At 39.8% G+C, this 16818-nt stretch overlaps 1 protein-coding gene across 1 annotated transcript; it reads left to right on the top strand.

The window, feature by feature from the left end:
• Positions 1-6738: 6738 nt before the first annotated feature.
• On the top strand, positions 6739-14908 carry LOC123506897 (dnaJ homolog subfamily C member 8-like). Its single transcript, XM_045259279.1, has 6 exons — positions 6739-6844; positions 10606-10764; positions 10939-11005; positions 11949-12043; positions 13079-13318; positions 13794-14908. The coding sequence occupies exons 1-6, from the start codon at positions 6755-6757 to the stop codon at positions 13902-13904; spliced, it is 762 nt and encodes a 253-aa protein (XP_045115214.1). The 5' UTR covers positions 6739-6754; the 3' UTR covers positions 13905-14908.
• The last annotated feature ends 1910 nt before the right edge of the window (positions 14909-16818 follow it).

Below are 16818 nucleotides of genomic sequence, written 5' to 3'. Positions count from 1 at the left end.
ATCATTCTTTATTTTTTTCTTTTCTTTCAATTTGTGTTTCTTTGGCTTAATTTTTTTTGTTTTGTTTAATGATACTGCTCCGTCACCATTCTCCATTCTCTCTCTCTCTCTCTCTCTCTCTCTCTCTCTCTCTCTCTCTCTCTCTCTCTCTCTCTCTCTCTCAGCCTCGTATTGTGTTTCTCAAGGCCACTGGTGAAATATTAGCGGTGAACAAATGAACGAACGAACAGATAACATACACTGAGATAGGAAAGAAATTACTGCCTGTGTGTGTGTGTGTGTGTGTGTGTGTGTGTGTGTGTGTGTGTGTGTGTGTGTGTGTGTGTGTGTGTGTGTGTGTTGCTTGCCCATGTGAGATAGAAGGAGATAAGAGCTAGTCCCACTGTTGCTTCTGGTGGTGGTGGTGATGTTGGTGGTGGTGATGGAGGTGGTGGTGTTGGTGATGATGGTGATGGTGGTGGTGGTGGAGGTGATGGTGATGATGGTGATGGTGGTGGTGGTGATGGTGGCAGTTTAGTTGATGGTAATGAGGTAGAATGATGGTGGTGGTGGTGGTGGTGACAGTGGTTGATGGTAATGAGGCGAATAGTGGTGGTGGTGGTGGTGATGGTGGTCATAGGGAACATGACATCCTGATTAACCAAGGTCTCTCTCTCTCTCTCTCTCTCTCTCTCTCTCTCTCTCTCTCTCTCCATGCACCCCCACTGCCACCCCTACCCCCCCTACACACACACACACACACACATCCGTGAAAAGTGGTGTTTTGTCCGCTCGTTTCGTGTTTCTGCCTCGCCACAAGTTGCATTTCCCCGCCTCACATTATCCTTCAATCCACCAGAAGACAAAACAATAATTCCAGCGTCGCCTTTTCTTGTTTTTCCCTCTCGGTGCGTGCGTCCCAAGCCAGCACACAGACTTATAATAAAGAGGGGGGAGGTGGGGGAAGACTGCCTCGCTTGCTTCTTTTTCCCCTGATAGTATTGAAGTTAGTGTTTCCAGCCAAGACACAGGTTGGCTTTATGTCAGCTTGGGGTTAGGTTAATTCAGTTCGTTAATTGTTCTTCCCTTCATGTACGAGTAATGCGTAGAACTTAACAGTTGTTGTCTGGAAATTAATAGGCATGTGTTGCTTTCATAATACCTCCCCCAGAGAGAGAGAGAGAGAGAGAGAGAGAGAGAGAGAGAGAGTGAATGAAGATCGGAAGGATAAGAGACAAAAACAGGAGAGGAAAGAAAGGAAAACAAAGAAGTAACGTTCCAACACACACACACACACACACACACACACACACACACACACACACACACACACACACACACACACAGAGTTAGCACCCCAGAGTAAAGGTCATCCCTTGCTTATACGTCACATGCTGTCCGTCTGTTAGCTGCCACCAGTAGTAATAGTAGTAATAGTAGTAGTAGTAGTAGTAGTAGTAGTAGTAGTAGTAGTAGTAGTAGTAGTGCAAAAAAAATATCTAAAACAAACATTTGATGCATTTTCGAAAACAAACCGAGCGTAAAGCAGAGATACACGAAGAGTTTGTATATATGGGGATCATTATACTGAGACACTTCCGCGCTGCATCCTTCACTATCAGAGTCGTGGATACTTATCTTCACTATTATTAAGAATGGCCTCCGCTCATATTCACTATTAGCGTGGCGTACACTTATCTTCACAATTAGAACGAGAAAAAAAAAACTATAGCATTTTATATTTTTGTTACTCTTTTTCCGTTACTTTTTTCCTGATACTTTTTTCCTGATACTTTCTTTCCTACAATCCTGCATCTCCACTGCATTTGAAAGCCTCTGGTTTAAGTCATCAGGGTTTTGAAGGATAATTTTATGTTTCTATTAAGAGATTAACACGATTTCTACATTGTCAATAAGAAAAAACCGTATTGAGAACCTGACTAGTCATTTTTGTGGCCTTTGAAAGAGTTCTGGTGAGAGAGCAAAGCGTTTCAAAATACAGACTAGTCACGCTGTTGTCACCACTAAATACTTCCGTAGACAAAGCACGAGGCAAAGACGATTAATATGCTAGTTACTTTAGCACTGACAGTGTAATATTGAATACAAAATAGCTTCTTTTTGTTCACGCACTCCCTGCCTGCTTGTGTTTCATCCTTCCTATGACTTGAACTCTTTCTAGACGGAGATTTCAAGACATCCTTTAAGTCTTGACGATCGCTATTAACTCTGTCTAGGGACCGGTACCTTAGTGAGCCTTTTTTTATCAAATATTTTTTTTTTTTTCCACTTGGCCGTACACCTCCTAAATGAAATAGGAAAATTGAAAAATGAATAAAACTAAATCAAGAAATGAAGTGAATGAAATCTTTAACCATCGGCTCATAACAATGAATGAATGACACGTGAAGACTACACACATACAAAACACGCCACGAAAAAACAAAACAAAAGCAAAATACTAAAGGAGTAAAGCTCATGAAGTCTTAAAGAGCAAATGTTATTATAAGGAAAAAGAATTGAAAACATATTCTAATTCTAAAACTTTTAATGATTTTGTATAATGCTATTCTCTTCCTGAAGAGAGAGAGAGAGAGAGAGAGAGAGAGTGTGTGTGTGTGTCCTCTTTTACTGTAATTTTCCTATTTTACAACAAATCTATCAATCAATCAATCAATCAATCAATAAGCAGTAACACACAAACATTTCATAAGGCAACACTAATTGAGCAAGAATGAAACAGACGAATAAGACAAATGAAGCAAACAGCAACACCACCACATGGCTCCAGGCAAACCTTCACCACTCGTATTCAGAAACACTGCTCTCTCACCACGACTAGTTTCAAAGGCCACAGAGAAGATGGACCAGATTCCCACGAGTATTTCCCGTCATTAGTGTAGGAATCTTGATAATCTGTCACTGGAACCATAAAAACACCATTGAAACCTTAAAATTTTGATGCCTGACCAGATTTCCAAGAGTATTTCTCCAGTCGCCAGCGTAAGAATCTTGTTAATCTGTCACCGGAAACATAAAAACACCCTTGAAACCTTGAAATTTTGATGATAGACCAGGTTCCCAAGAGTATTTCTCCATATTTCTCCATTCACTAGTGTAGGAATCTTGTTAATTTGTCACCGGAACCAAAAAAACATCCTTGAAAGCTGTGGAAGTGTAGTGCAGAAGTGTTTCAGAGTATGGCCTGAGACAAGACACGGAGGAAACACTCACGCTACCATCGCTCGGCGCCTCACAAGGAAGCAATCACGGCACGAATCAGGCTCGGCTCAGCAGCATTAGGATCTGGTAACCATCTCCTGCAGACCCATCCGTCACTATTTTCTCGCCGTGTAATCGTTCACCACCCTACCGACCTTCCTACTGACCGTCCCGACCTGAAGATCGTCCGACTGCATTGTGAGAGAGAGAGAGAGAGAGAGAGAGAGAGATGTGTGTGTGTGTGTGTGTGTGTGTGTGTGTGATGGGGGAAAGGGGAGGCTACAGATGCAAGATGAAAAGGAGATTAGGAAATGAGAATGAGGAGAAGAAATAAAGAAGTTATAGTAGTAGTAGTAGTAGTAGCAATGGTAATAGTAGCAATAGTAGTAGTAGTAGTAGTAGTAGTAGTAGTAGTAGTAGTAGTAGTAGTAGTAGTAGTAGTAGTAGTAGTAGTAGTAGTAGTAGTAATAGCAGTATCACCATTATTATTATTCTACTCATTCATCAGTAGTAGTAGTAGTAGTAGTAGTAGTAGTAGTAGTAGTAGTAGTAGTAGTATCACCATTATCATTATTCTAGTCATTCATCCGTAGTAGTAGTAGTAGTAGTAGTAGTAGTAGTTTTCTTGGCGCCACTAATTGAAAAAGTACTCGTAACGTGACGACCGCTGGGAAGATTCACCCGAGCAGCGACTCACTCACTCACTCAGTCTCACTCACTCACCAGGACGCGACTCATACCAGGAAATGAACGTGTCTTGTATTGCCAATTAATTAGATTTGATTGTTCTTTGTTTCTTGTTTTTTCTTTTCTTATTCTTTTCTTTCTTATGATTTATTCTTGTTTATTTATTTTCAAGGGAGAGAAGGAAGGAAGGAAGGAAGGGGAGAGAGAGAGAGAGAGAGAGAGAGAGAGAGAGAGAGAGAGAGAGAGAGAGAGAGAGAAATAAACAATACAAGAATAAAGAAAATACGTACAATACTCAAATAAAACACACACACACACACACACACAGAACAGAGAAGGGAGAGAGGGGATCTGATACAAGTTTATAAATTGATTAACCGGCATTAACGGAATGGACCAAGTGGATAATGAGAAACTGATCCTGAGAAAAGAATATGACATTAGAAGCACAAGATCGCAAAGTAAAAAGCTGAGAAAGGGAAAATGTCTGAGAGATGTTAAAAAATATAGTTTCCCACAAAGATGTGTTGAGACGTGGAACAGTTTGAGTGAAGAAATGGTGACAGCAACGAGTGTGCATAGTTTTAAAGAAAAATTGGATAAGTGTAGATATGGAGACGGGGCCACACGAGCATAAGTCCAGGCCCTGTAAAACTACAACTAGGTAAATACACACACACACACACACACACACACACACACACACACACACACACACACACACACACACACACTCAGCCAGCTAGCCAGCTCGTAGATGCAACTTTACCTGGAGCCCTTAACACCTTCAGTACCATGACGCGTTTCCATATGCATTCGTAAAATAAATAAAAAAAATATATATATATATATATATATATATATATATATATATATATATATATATATATAAGAAAATTGGCAAACGTATAGCACACATGTTTATAACAGGAATACACGTCTCTTGAACTCAAAGCAATAAATATACATAAAAGATACGTGAACACACTTTTTCCATTTTCAAAGAGAGAAAAAATAAATGTATGTTTAAAGATATTTCAAAAGAGACGCTATTTCCAGCTTTTGTGAAGGAGTTCCAAGACAAAGTAGATACTTTGTTCTGACTGAGCGCGCGGCAAGGAGACTAATTTTAAAAGAAGACTTCCACGTGTGTGTGTGTGTGTGTGTGTGTGTGTGTGTGTGTGTGTGTGTGTGTGTGTGTGTGTGTGTGTGTGTGTGTGGGTGTGGGTGTGTGTAAGCAGCGTAGGGTAACTCTATCTTGACCTGAGGCTTAAGAAAAGACGATATATTCCAATTCACACAAGCTCAATCCATCCCACCACCGCTGTCACCATTTGTAAAACATCACCACTAGGACATGCAGAACAGTGAATGCCTCGTAGATAAAGACTACCTCTATTCTTTACTTCACTAACCTATGGAACACTCTTGAGGCTTGTTTCATCCTCATTATATAAGCAAACTGTTCCTTAGTAACTGGGCTTTTTTTTTTTTTCATTTTTATTTGCAACTGAATGGAGCTCCCCATTTGTATCATAATAATAGTGATAATAATAAATGATAATGATAATAAATAAGAAGAAGAACATCAGCGCCCCTCGTATGGGTATTAGTAGCAGTAGTATCATTATTCTATTCATTTATTATTAATTAATTATCTACTTATTAGTTATTTATTCATTTATCTATTTTTCTTACTTTTTATAATGTTGCAAAAAGACGGTTTTTCTATCCTCTATCTTATACTTCTAATTAATAAGGATTCTTTTCTAATTAATTACCAGATGTCCCTGCGTGTTTGCCGCGAGGCCACACGACATGCAGGGCCTCGTGACGCCTGGGTGAGCCGCGAATGGTAAGAGAGGGAGGAGGAGGAGGAGGAGAGAACTTGCCTGGACGTATATATGTAACTGAATGTAGGTGACACAAGGAGGGAGGGAAGGAATCAGGTTAAGGAGAGAAAGGAAGAAAAGGAGAGAAATGAAGAAGGAAAGATTTTGATATAAATACATGCAAAGTCTTCGGAAAACTCCGTAAATTGAGAGAGAGAGAGAAAGAGAGAAAGAGAGAGAGAGAGAGAGAGAGAAAGTGTGTGTGTGTGTGTGTGTGTATTCACGGTCGCCTGCTGGTCACCGAGCCAGCCTTCTCCATTACGGAACGAGCTCATAAACCGATTTTCAGATAGTCCGGACTGAGACCACAACACTCCACACACAGGGAATGCGAGGCCACAACCCCTCGAGTTACATCCCGTACCTATTTACTGCTAGGTGAACAGGGACCACACATTAAGAGGCTTGCCCATTTGCCTCGTCACTTATCGGGACTCGAACCCGGCCCTCTCGATTGTGAGTCAAGCGTGCTAACCACTACACTACGCGGTGTGTGTGTGTGTGTGTGTGTGTGTGCTGATCTGGTAAGACTCATTATTCTATTTTATAACCCTCCTTACATGCATTGTTCGCAATCGCACCCTTCCGGAAGTATTAACAAGATAATACACAGGAAAAATAGAGATAATAATAACTGAAATTTTAAGTTTTACAAAGTTTGAGTAAAAAAAAAAAAAAAACTAACAATGACCACTGGTGAGGAACATCGACAACTTATATCATCATGAACACAGGAGACATACCGGTAGAAGATTATTGAGCACACCACTTTCCTCCAAATTTGCTGCCAAGTTTTATAAGCATTATCCCTCATTATATTCTTAAACTACATAAATATTATGTTATTTTAAGTTAAGCTTAACTATGATAAGATAAGTAAAGGCTTTCGATATGTAATAGTTTTATATCTCTATCTTGCAACCCTCTCCCGGCTTTATCCTCACGCCCCCTCACCTCATTGTAAACAAGCGGCGATGGCGTCCCCGAATTCTGGGCCCGTCGGTTCAAATTCAGGTGGTGTGGCGCCAGAACCAGACCAGAAGTTCGACGTATTCTATAAAGACGTGAGTACTGTCCTTCCTGGATCATGCTGAAGGGCGAGAGTTGGTGTTGGAGGCGTAGTTAAGGCGGAATGGCGGGGACTTAAGGCGGGGTGCTCAGCTGGCAGAGGGGAGGAGGAGGGAATACTTGGTGATATTTATGCTCCGTGACACAACTCTGGCTGGAATTGAGGCGTGACAGTCTGCGGGGTGAGTGCAGGAGCGTGTCGCCTCTCACTCGTCCACTGCTGTCAGGGGTGGAGTGAGAAACAAAGAGATAATAGGAGTGCCAAGTGAGGGTCACGGTGCCTCTGCGGTGTCTGTCTGGCACTCACGAGGCGGGGTGTGCAGTGCCACGGTGCTGCACTGGGAGGGTTTGGCTGGGTAATGCCTTGGTGTTTATAAGTGGCGTGTGTTGCTATTTGTGTTTCTCTCTATTCAGTATAAATAATAAGTTTTGATTGATTTTAGGTTTTTTATTGTTGTTGGTGTGGGTGTAACGCTGCCTGTACGTGGGTGTAGACAGTATTTCTGAAGCACTTAAGTTAATCTTTGAAAGATCACTTAGGTTTGCTGAGATACCTCAGGACTGGAAGTTAGCTAATGTTACTTTAATATTTAAAAAAGGTAGGAAGGATGATGCGAATAATTATAGACTGATCAGTTTAACTAGTATAGTATGTGAGATACTAGAGAAAATCATTAAGGATAGTATTTGGGAGCATTTAAATGAAAATAGATTAATTAGAGATACCCAACATGGCTTTAGATCAGGGAGGTCCTGTCTTACAAATTTGCTCGATATCTTAGAATATATTACCAAGGAGTTAGATGATGGAAATAGCATAGATGTTATTTATCTAGATTTTAGCAAGGCGTTTGATAAGGTACCGCATAGGAGGCTAGTGTACAAATTGAGACTACATGGGATAGGGGGTAGGTTAGTTGATTGGATTAGTGAATGGCTTTCTGATAGGAAACAGAGAGTAGTATTAAATGGGGCAATGTCTGAGTGGAAGGAAGTGGTTAGTGGGGTACCCCAAGGATCAGTGCTAGGACCTCTTCTTTTCTTGGTGTACATTAACGATTTAGATATAGGAATTAGTAGCAAAGTATCAAAGTTTGCAGATGATACTAAGATAGCATGTGCAGTACAGGGTGAAAAGGACAATTACAGAATACAACGAGACCTGGACAGGCTGATAGCATGGGCAGACAGGTGGCAGATGGAGTTTAATTCTAAAAGTGTCAGGTTATGCATTTAGGTAAAGACAACACAAACTTTAACTATGAGATGGAGGGATGTTGGCTAGAGGCAGTAGAGGAAGGAAAGGATTTAGGAGTAGTGATAGACAGGACTATGAAATTTTCAAAGCAATGTTTAGAAGCAAGAAATAGGGCAAATAGGATCCTGGGTTTTATAAATAGAAATGTTAGTTATAAAAGTAAGGAAGTGGTGCGTAGCTTATATAATTCCTATGTTAGGCCCCATTTAGAGTATTGCATACAGGCCTGGTCACCCCACTATAGGCAGGATATCAACATGTTAGAAGCAGTTCAGAGAAGAGCAACTAGGATGATACCAGCATTAAAGCGCCTGGAGTATAGAGATAGATTAAAGGAATTAAACATGTTTTCATTTGAGAGGAGATGTATAAGAGGGATATGATAGAGTTATTTAAAATGTTCTCAGATACAAACTACATAGATGTGAGATCTTTCTTTACCTTAGAGGAGGGAAATAGGACTAGAAATCATGGCAGGAAGATTAGAAAGCAAGGCTGCAGGTTAGATATAAGAAAATATTTCTTTAGTCATAGGGTGGTAGACTTCTGGAATGCATTGCCAGAGACGGTTGTAAATAGCACTAGTTTGACAATGTTTAAAAACAGATTAGATAAGCACTTAAATTTATTAGATTTATAATTATGTATAGCACTGTATGATAGTTTTTATAAGAAATTTACTATAGTTAAATAAGACATGATCCCCATGTATGGGGACCACAAATTGTAGAGGATTTCGCTGCAGGACTTAACCCTGTTAATGGGCCAAATATTTAGAATTAGTATATAATGTATTGTGTATTTGTAAGTGTATCTTTAAGTACTGATGACGAGGTCGCTGTGCGACTGATACAGGACAACCTAGATGGGCCCTGGTGGCCCTTTGTTATCCTATTATTTATGTTATGTTATGTTATGTTATGTCCCCTCCTTATGGCCAGCCCAGTCCAGTCAGTAGTGCTTGTGGGATATGCCTTGGCTTCGGCACTCATCGTTTTCGTTTTTCTCAAATTGTGTATTATATTTTCTGTTGTTTTAATATTTCACTTTCACTGTTTTAGTTTCTTTAAGGCTGTTTTTCTTCTTTCAGTCCAGAGTGTTTTATTATTATTTTTTTTTTTCTGATTTCAATTTTTTGTTGATTTAGTTCATCAAATGCTAATATGTTTTTAAGTGTCTTGGTGGGTAAAGTGGATTTTGTAGGAACACCTTGGGCCTATGAATATGTGGACTGTTCATATCTGGTGATGACTGATGACGAGGTCGCTGTTCGACTGATACAGGATAACCTAGATGGGCCCCGGTGGCCCTTTATTATCCTATTATTTATGTTATGTTATGTTATGTTATGTTATCTGGATAAAACATGTGCTTTCATAAAATCATGTTATTGACCTGAGAGGGACTACCACCAAAGTTAGCAAACTGAATTAATTTAAACCTAACCTAACCCAGCCCTCAGATGGAAATGTTAATCTTATATCAATATTATCTGGCAGAATTCTCCGACAGAATATCAAGAAGGACTTGGCACTTCTGTCATTGATATCTTATTTTATTAGTTTTTTTTTTTTTTTCCTTCTTTTTATGTAAGAAGGAAAACTGGTCAAGGGCAACAAAAAGCACACTTAGTTCCCCATCAGGTCTGAAAAAGTTAGCCAAAAGAATGCAATAAATGTCTTGAAACCTCCCTCTTAAATGAGTTCAGGTCATAGGAAGATGGAAATGCAGAAGCAGGTATGGAGTTCCAGAGTTTATATTGATCCTACATCTATAATATCTTTTTGTACAACTTATATTACTGGCCGCATGAGGGACACAGTGGTATAGTGGGACTGTGCATGCAATGCCAGGTCCTCAGGCACAGTTCTTCAAATCATGGTCATGGTCTGAGAGTAGGAAGGGCATCCACTCAGGGTAACAGTTCTAAAATATGCCAAAGCCTAAGTTGTTCTCTGGGAGCCAGTGCCTTGGCCCCGGCAGATGAGGCAAACCAGAAGTGTTGGTTGCATACTTCACGTATCTCATTTAACTTGTGGATAACAAAAAGCTGAATGAATACGGTAAGTAGAATGTCGCAAGTGTTGTTATATTTATGTTAAGCAATGTTTTTTAGTAAGGTCTTGAATTTTCTTTATACAGCCAATGAAGGACATTTCTAAACTCAATAATCATTGCTTATATTTATCCTAAGTGCCTTTTGAAATATATGTTTGTTTTTCTATCAGCAGATCAGCATCCTCATCAAATATCTTCCGAGGACACTTCCTTGATGCTTCCATGAGATCACTCTCACATTGTCTCATTCTGTCCCATACATGCCACTATGCCTGAAAGATTCAATTTTAGTCTTTTGATTTTTTTTTCTTTTTTTATTGGAATCCTTTCTTTTCTCTCTTTTCCAAAAAGATATCATTTTATTTGTTAGGGAAAGTCTTGGTTCCGTAATACATATTATGTTATTTTTCATATTAGCTCATGAGAATGTTTGTGTTTCAGCTTAAAGAGACAGAGAAGAGGGACTCCGTGCTCACCTCCAAACAACAGATAGACCGCCTGCTGCGGCCTGGCGCCTCCTATGCCAACCTTAACCCCTTTGAGGTGCTGCAGGTGGATCCTCGCACACCCATTGAGGACATTAAGAAGAAATTCAGAAGGGTAAGCATAAGCTGTTCACCAAGACAGCTATATACTCAATGGACAGTCATCAGCTCAGTGCTGCTTTGTTGTTATATTGTCATCACTTGTAAACTTATTTATTTGGAGGATCTTTATTTACTTTGTAGTTTGATGATACTGGAAAGTGAAAGTACATTTTGAGTCTGGTTTCAGATGTCCATCTTGGTTCACCCTGACAAGAACCAGGAGGATTCCGAGAGAGCTCAGAAGGCATTTGACGGTGAGTAGTTTGGCTCTCAGGCTGATGTGTTACTACTTACAGTATTACTGCACACACACACACACACATGCACACACGCTCGACCCAGGTTCGAGTCCCAGAAAATGGCGAGGCGAATGGGCAAGCCTCTTAATGTGTGGCCCCTGTTCACTTAGCAGTAAAAATAGGTACGGGATGTAACTCGAGAGGTTGTGGCCTCGCTTTCCCGGTGTGTGTTGTGTGTTGATGTGGTCTCAGTCCTACCCAAAGATCGGTCTATGAGCTCTGAGCTCGCTCCGTAATGGGGAAGACTGGCTGGGTGACCAGCAGGTGACCGAGGTGAATTACACACACACACACACACACACACACACACACACACACACACACACACACACACACACACACACACACACGTAGTGTAGTGGTTAGCACGCTCGACTCACAATCGAGAGGGCCGGGTTTGAGTCCCAGGAAGCAGTGAGGCAAATGGGCAAGCCTCTTAATGTGTGGCCCCTGTTCACCTAGCAGTAAATAGGTATAGGATGTAACTCGAGTGGTTGTGGCCTCGCTTTCCCGGTGTGTGGAGTGTGTTGTGGTCTTAGTCCTAGCTGAAGATCAGTCTATGAGCTCTGAGCTCGCTCCATAATGGGGAAGACTGGCTGGGTGACCCGCAGGCAACCATGGTGAATTACACACACACACACACACACACACACTCATTTTGTTGTTTTGATATGAAGCTCATTTGTTGAGGTGAAAACAGTTACATATATTAATTTTAGACATCCATTGTTGATGTTTCTCCTTTACATTATTCAATGAAAGATTACTTACATGATCTAAAGCTCCAATTTAGTTGGTAGTTGATGTAAATTGTAGTGATAATTACATGAAATATTTGCCAATGACCTCTACTCTATTTAGACTGAAGCATCCATCACTGACCTGTTCTTGTCTACAGAGGTGACTAAAGCCTGGAGGTGTCTAGAAAACGAAGGCACACGCCAGAAGTGTTTGGACATTGTGGAGGAGGCGGAGGCAGTGGTAGCCAAGAGGGTGAGTTATGGACTGGCCTTAAAGTGCAAGAGGCTCCTTGATGTGGCCTCATCATAACAAGATTAGTTCCGTACCCTGTGATGTAGGATGCAGGTAGTACAATTGTCTTTAGGATGTGTTTTGGGAAGGTTCTTGCACATATATAAAGTTTTGTGCAAACTCCATAACTATTTAGATGATTTTATGTTTATTGCACAATGTATCATTATTTTCAATTTTTCATAATCTTATTAAAGAAAAGTAGGATTTGTTTGATCTAAGTTTATGGAAATTCTTTGTAATCTGAGCTATAAATTCTAATCTCATCTAATATCAGCACATTTCTATCAAAATAAGTGACAGAGTGCATGTGTGTTGGAGAACAGTCTGCAGTGAAGTGGGAGGCTGAAGAGTTGGTGTATCTGCATTTCCATCTTACTCTGAACTCTGATGCCTCACTCTTTGTTGGCTTCTCCCAAAGAAGTGGCCTTGGGAGAAGAGTTTCCATCATTTAGTACCTGATGTGTATGACAAAAGTTAGCGGCTTTTAGTTTGTGGAAGTGAACAGCCTTCTGTCAAACCATCTACTTATGTGAATGTGTTGGGACAGGTGCCAGATGTAGGTAGATTTCAAATAGCTAAGGGAGTGATGTGAATGTAAAAGTTATGTACCTTGTCTTAGCTACCCCTCTTTTTTGTGGGAGACAGCCTTGTTTTAAGCATGTTTGTAGAGATTTTTTTAATGCAAGAAGGGAAATCTCACTAAGGACAAGAAGACAAACAAAAAGGCCTACTTAGATGCTACTTCATGAGCAGGTCCAAGACAGTTAGCCAAAAGAAAGGGATAAATGTCTTGAAACCTCTCTTTTAAATGAGTTCAGATTATAGGAAGATGGAAATACAGAAGCAAATAGGGAGTTTATCAGAGAAAGGGATGAATGATTGAGAGTACCTTGCTTTAGAGAGGTAGACAATAAATGTGACAGAAAGAAGAAAGTGTTGTGCAGTGTATGTAGGTATTTTGGTTTCACTGTGTATTCTGTTTGCTGTCTCCAGATTGAGGAACGTAAGAAGCAGCTGAAAAAGGAAGGCAAGGACTCCCGTGTGGATGAGGATGACCCTGAGAAGCTGAAGCGATCTGTCTATGTACAGACTATGAAGCTGTTTGCCGACATGGAGCGGAAGCGGCGGCAGCAGGAGGTGCGGGACCAGGAGGAGAGGAAAAGAAAGAGAGACCAGGAAATAGCGGAAGAAGAACAAAAGAAAGCAGAAAAAGAATGGCAGAAGAATTTTGAGGTATAGTAATTATATCAACAAGATTTGCATTGAAGATTACTAGAAGTGCAGTAGAGTTTAGTATTGTTAAGTAAAATGTTGTCATGTGAGCACCTGCTGATTCCAGTGCTGCTTACCATTCCAAAAGTGCTTTGTGTGTTTACTTAGCTTCCCTGACAATTCATTCAAGTGTAGTGTGTATGAAGCTAAAGTGGATGATAGTGACTTCTAAATCAATTTCAAGACACTTACACTACAATTTTAGATGATCCTTTTTACCTTTCTTTCCTTGTTGGTTGCACACATTGGATGTGAAGACACCAATAGTTACTTATGTTGAGCTCTAAAGCTATTAGAATTTTTGTAAGGAATGTGAAGGATAAAGACATCAGTCACTGTGTGTGTGTGTGTGTGTGTGTGTGTGTGTGTGTGTGTGTGTGTGTGTGTGCACGCATTTTAGTAATGCTGACATGTGGCTTTGTCTTTCCCCCTTCAGGAGTCTCGGGTAGATCGCGTAAACAGCTGGAAAGACTTCCAGAAAGGAAAATCTGCTAAAAAGTTTAAAGGCTTCAAGCCCCCAAAGCACAAAGCTGAGGCCCGGGACTAGCCAGCAGGTGGCAGTGTGGGCGCCTGCGCCTGCCGGGAGTCGTTCCGTGAGGGTCTCTTTCGTGTCACAGTGAGACGACGCAGTCAGCATTGGAATCTTTTCCTTCACTCTTCTGTTTCCCTGTTACCTCTTATTACAGAGTGCTGAGCTCTATAAAATTTTATTTTTTCTATTCTTTGCTCTTTTACACAGACATACTAACTATGATAAGTATAAACCTAATTATGGGGTAAGTATTAAGCATAGTGATGACAATGGCAATTTTGTAAAGTTTTTAAATAATTTACAGTATTCCTTTTCTTAGGAAGCGATGTTTAGTGTTTGTTTGTGAGAATCATAAGTGATATTTAGTGAAGACAAACAGGTATTTCATGACTTAATTCAAGACAGTAAAATTACAGCATTGTAATATCTTGTGTGAAACGTTACCTCATTACTGGTAGTTTATAATAAAGAATCATTTATACTGAGTCCAGTTTGCCCACCATTTTTAGAAATTTAAACATAATTGTATTCACTAGTTGAGAAATAGGTTGTAGCGTAGTAAGGAGCAAGTGTGTGGGCCGAGGAGCGGCAGTGTTATGAAGGCCGAAGGTGTGTGGTGCTGGCCGACTGGTGTGTGGGAGCAAGGTGAGCCAAGGCCAGTGTTGTTGTTGTGTCTGGTGAGGAGTGAAGAGTGTCTGTTAGGACATTGGCAGTGTGGCTGGATCAGACAGTGGCAGGCATGAGGGGGGTGAGGTAGTGCTGTGAGACCAGTAGCTGTTGTTAGTGTCTGATGGATGGTTAAGCCTAGCAGGCTCTAGTCTCGGACACCCCTGTGGTGAGGTGTGCGGTGTATGTACAGGAACACAAACACTTTGAAGTTCATGGCAGTTTATGATTGAGGTTAGTTCCTTAGCTCTCACAGTGTACCTCTCAAAACTTTTGTATTGTAATTATCTGAGGTTTTTACTAACTGCAGTAGAAACTGAGGTAATATAAAATAATAATTTATTCTCATACAATCTTTTCTGGTATAGCCTAAGTCATTTTCATAACAAACTTTCCTCCACAAGCTCAAGATGACCTCTCATTTCACAACAATGTAACCTAAGTGCAAACACTCTGTGGCCCACATTGGTGGACATCAACTCTCTACCTGAGTATTTTCTTAGCAAACTGTTTAGGTGCTCTACAGTTTGTATAGACAGAATATTTACATGTTTATCTAGGACAAATACAAATTGTCTGCCCTTTGACCTTTGAGCCTAGGATCTCTTGAAATAACTGGTTTTGCTTCAGTGAGTCATTAAGACCAGTAACAAAATATAAGTGAGGTTGGTAATCACAGCAGCAGTGTCACCGCCATCTAGGTGAGGCACATGGTGAGCGGTGCAGTCCCATCCACTGAGTGCATCGCTCTCCACTGCCTTCTGACACATTGCAAATACATTGGCCAGTTTAGCATAGTGAATTCCCTCACTGACAGATGTGGATGTAGTTAATTTTAAACTCTAATCAGTTATTTAATATCTGCATTGTTCAGATGCAAAATAGTAAAAGAAAGCTTTCTCCACATTGAACCTTTGAAAGGAGTCTGGCCCAGGGAAGAAAAAATTGCCATAAAATACCATCTCAGAAAAATAAAGAACAGTATATACTGTTGATGATGAACATATACTGCAGTATTTAATTTCCTTTCTTGAAAATTTTGTATGTATACATTACAAAGAAAAGCGGCATTATCCTCCTCAGCCTACCTATAATATTCTTTAACACCTACATACTGTCACCGGCCTATAAAGGCTTATGCAAAATATTTGTTATTTTCCACTTCCCTTCATGGCTGGGACATGTGAGCTGCTGCTGTGATGTGTTCCATTACATAGGCTAATAGTCTCATTATTACACCATTACTTGAAGTATGTTAATCAAAGGTGACGATACACAAAAAATAAACCATTTTATTTATTTTTGTGGCTTTAAGTTTTCAGAACTATTTAGGAGTTAGTATTTTTTAACCATCTTCAGAGGACTTCTCAAAGAATATCTTAATAAGTGGGAGCACCAGCAGATCTTGGAGGTTGCTGGGGAAGCAGAGAAATGTGGAACTAGTTACCATTTTTATTATCTGATGAACAGGTGAGCCTACCAAGCTCTAGTCATCAGGTAACTGCTACATAGTAGATTAAAATTCAACCAAACTTTAATTACAAAGACCTTGCATTATTATGTATTTGTGGTGGTATGCCTGATGACTGACATCCATGCAGTGGGTGGTGAGGTTTAGTCATCTTTGAAAATTCAAGATCTTGCAATATTTCATGCTAGGTTGATGAGAAGAAAAGAAAGTATGAAAGCATTTAAAGCTAAAGGGGCAAACACACAAGTTTTGAACTATGGGTATTTAGAGATTTTGCTGTTGTGCAACTTGTTTCAAATCACATTATGTAGGTATGTTATACATCAAAATGATCCTCAGGAAGAACAGTTTAATGTAAAGAAATAGACGTGAAAAATACTTTTGAAAAATATTAATGAAATCATAAAACCTACAAAATCAAATACAAGTATATAGAAATATAATTGTAGGTTATCAATGATGTTATGAAGATAAAAATGTACATTATTTTGGTAACTAAAGTTTTTATATATAATATTTTAAACATTCTTACAAATTTTCATCTCTCATGCCACACATTAACTAAATACTCAGTTTATATGTAATGGAAGGCCAAACCATAGGAATGTTTAAGATCAGGTTGTGGTTGCTTCTCACCATTTTTTTTTTTTTTTTTTTTTTCTCCCAATAACCCAATTTGCCATTATCACATTTCATCTACACATCTTTACAGCAGCCTTTCTTCCACTTGTGATGATCTAGTTAGCTCAGGATCCCCATCACTGGACACAGAACTCATTATTTTTTATTGAA

The sequence above is a fragment of the Portunus trituberculatus genome, chromosome 21 (genome assembly GCF_017591435.1).
Source record: "Portunus trituberculatus isolate SZX2019 chromosome 21, ASM1759143v1, whole genome shotgun sequence".
In the NCBI taxonomy this organism is placed as follows: Eukaryota; Metazoa; Arthropoda; class Malacostraca; order Decapoda; family Portunidae; genus Portunus; species Portunus trituberculatus.
The sequence above is the reverse complement of the archived record's forward strand: the minus strand, read 5'-3'. Positions and strand labels throughout refer to the sequence as shown.

Coding starts and splice junctions, on each gene's coding strand:
- LOC123506897 (XM_045259279.1), top strand. CDS start 6,755: ATGGCGTCCCCGAATTCTGGGCCCGTCGGTTCAAATTCAGGTGGTGTG. Junction 11,006..11,948: donor AGCTCAGAAGGCATTTGACG/GTGAGTAGTTTG, acceptor TCTTGTCTACAG/AGGTGACTAAAGCCTGGAGG. Junction 12,044..13,078: donor AGGCAGTGGTAGCCAAGAGG/GTGAGTTATGGA, acceptor TGCTGTCTCCAG/ATTGAGGAACGTAAGAAGCA.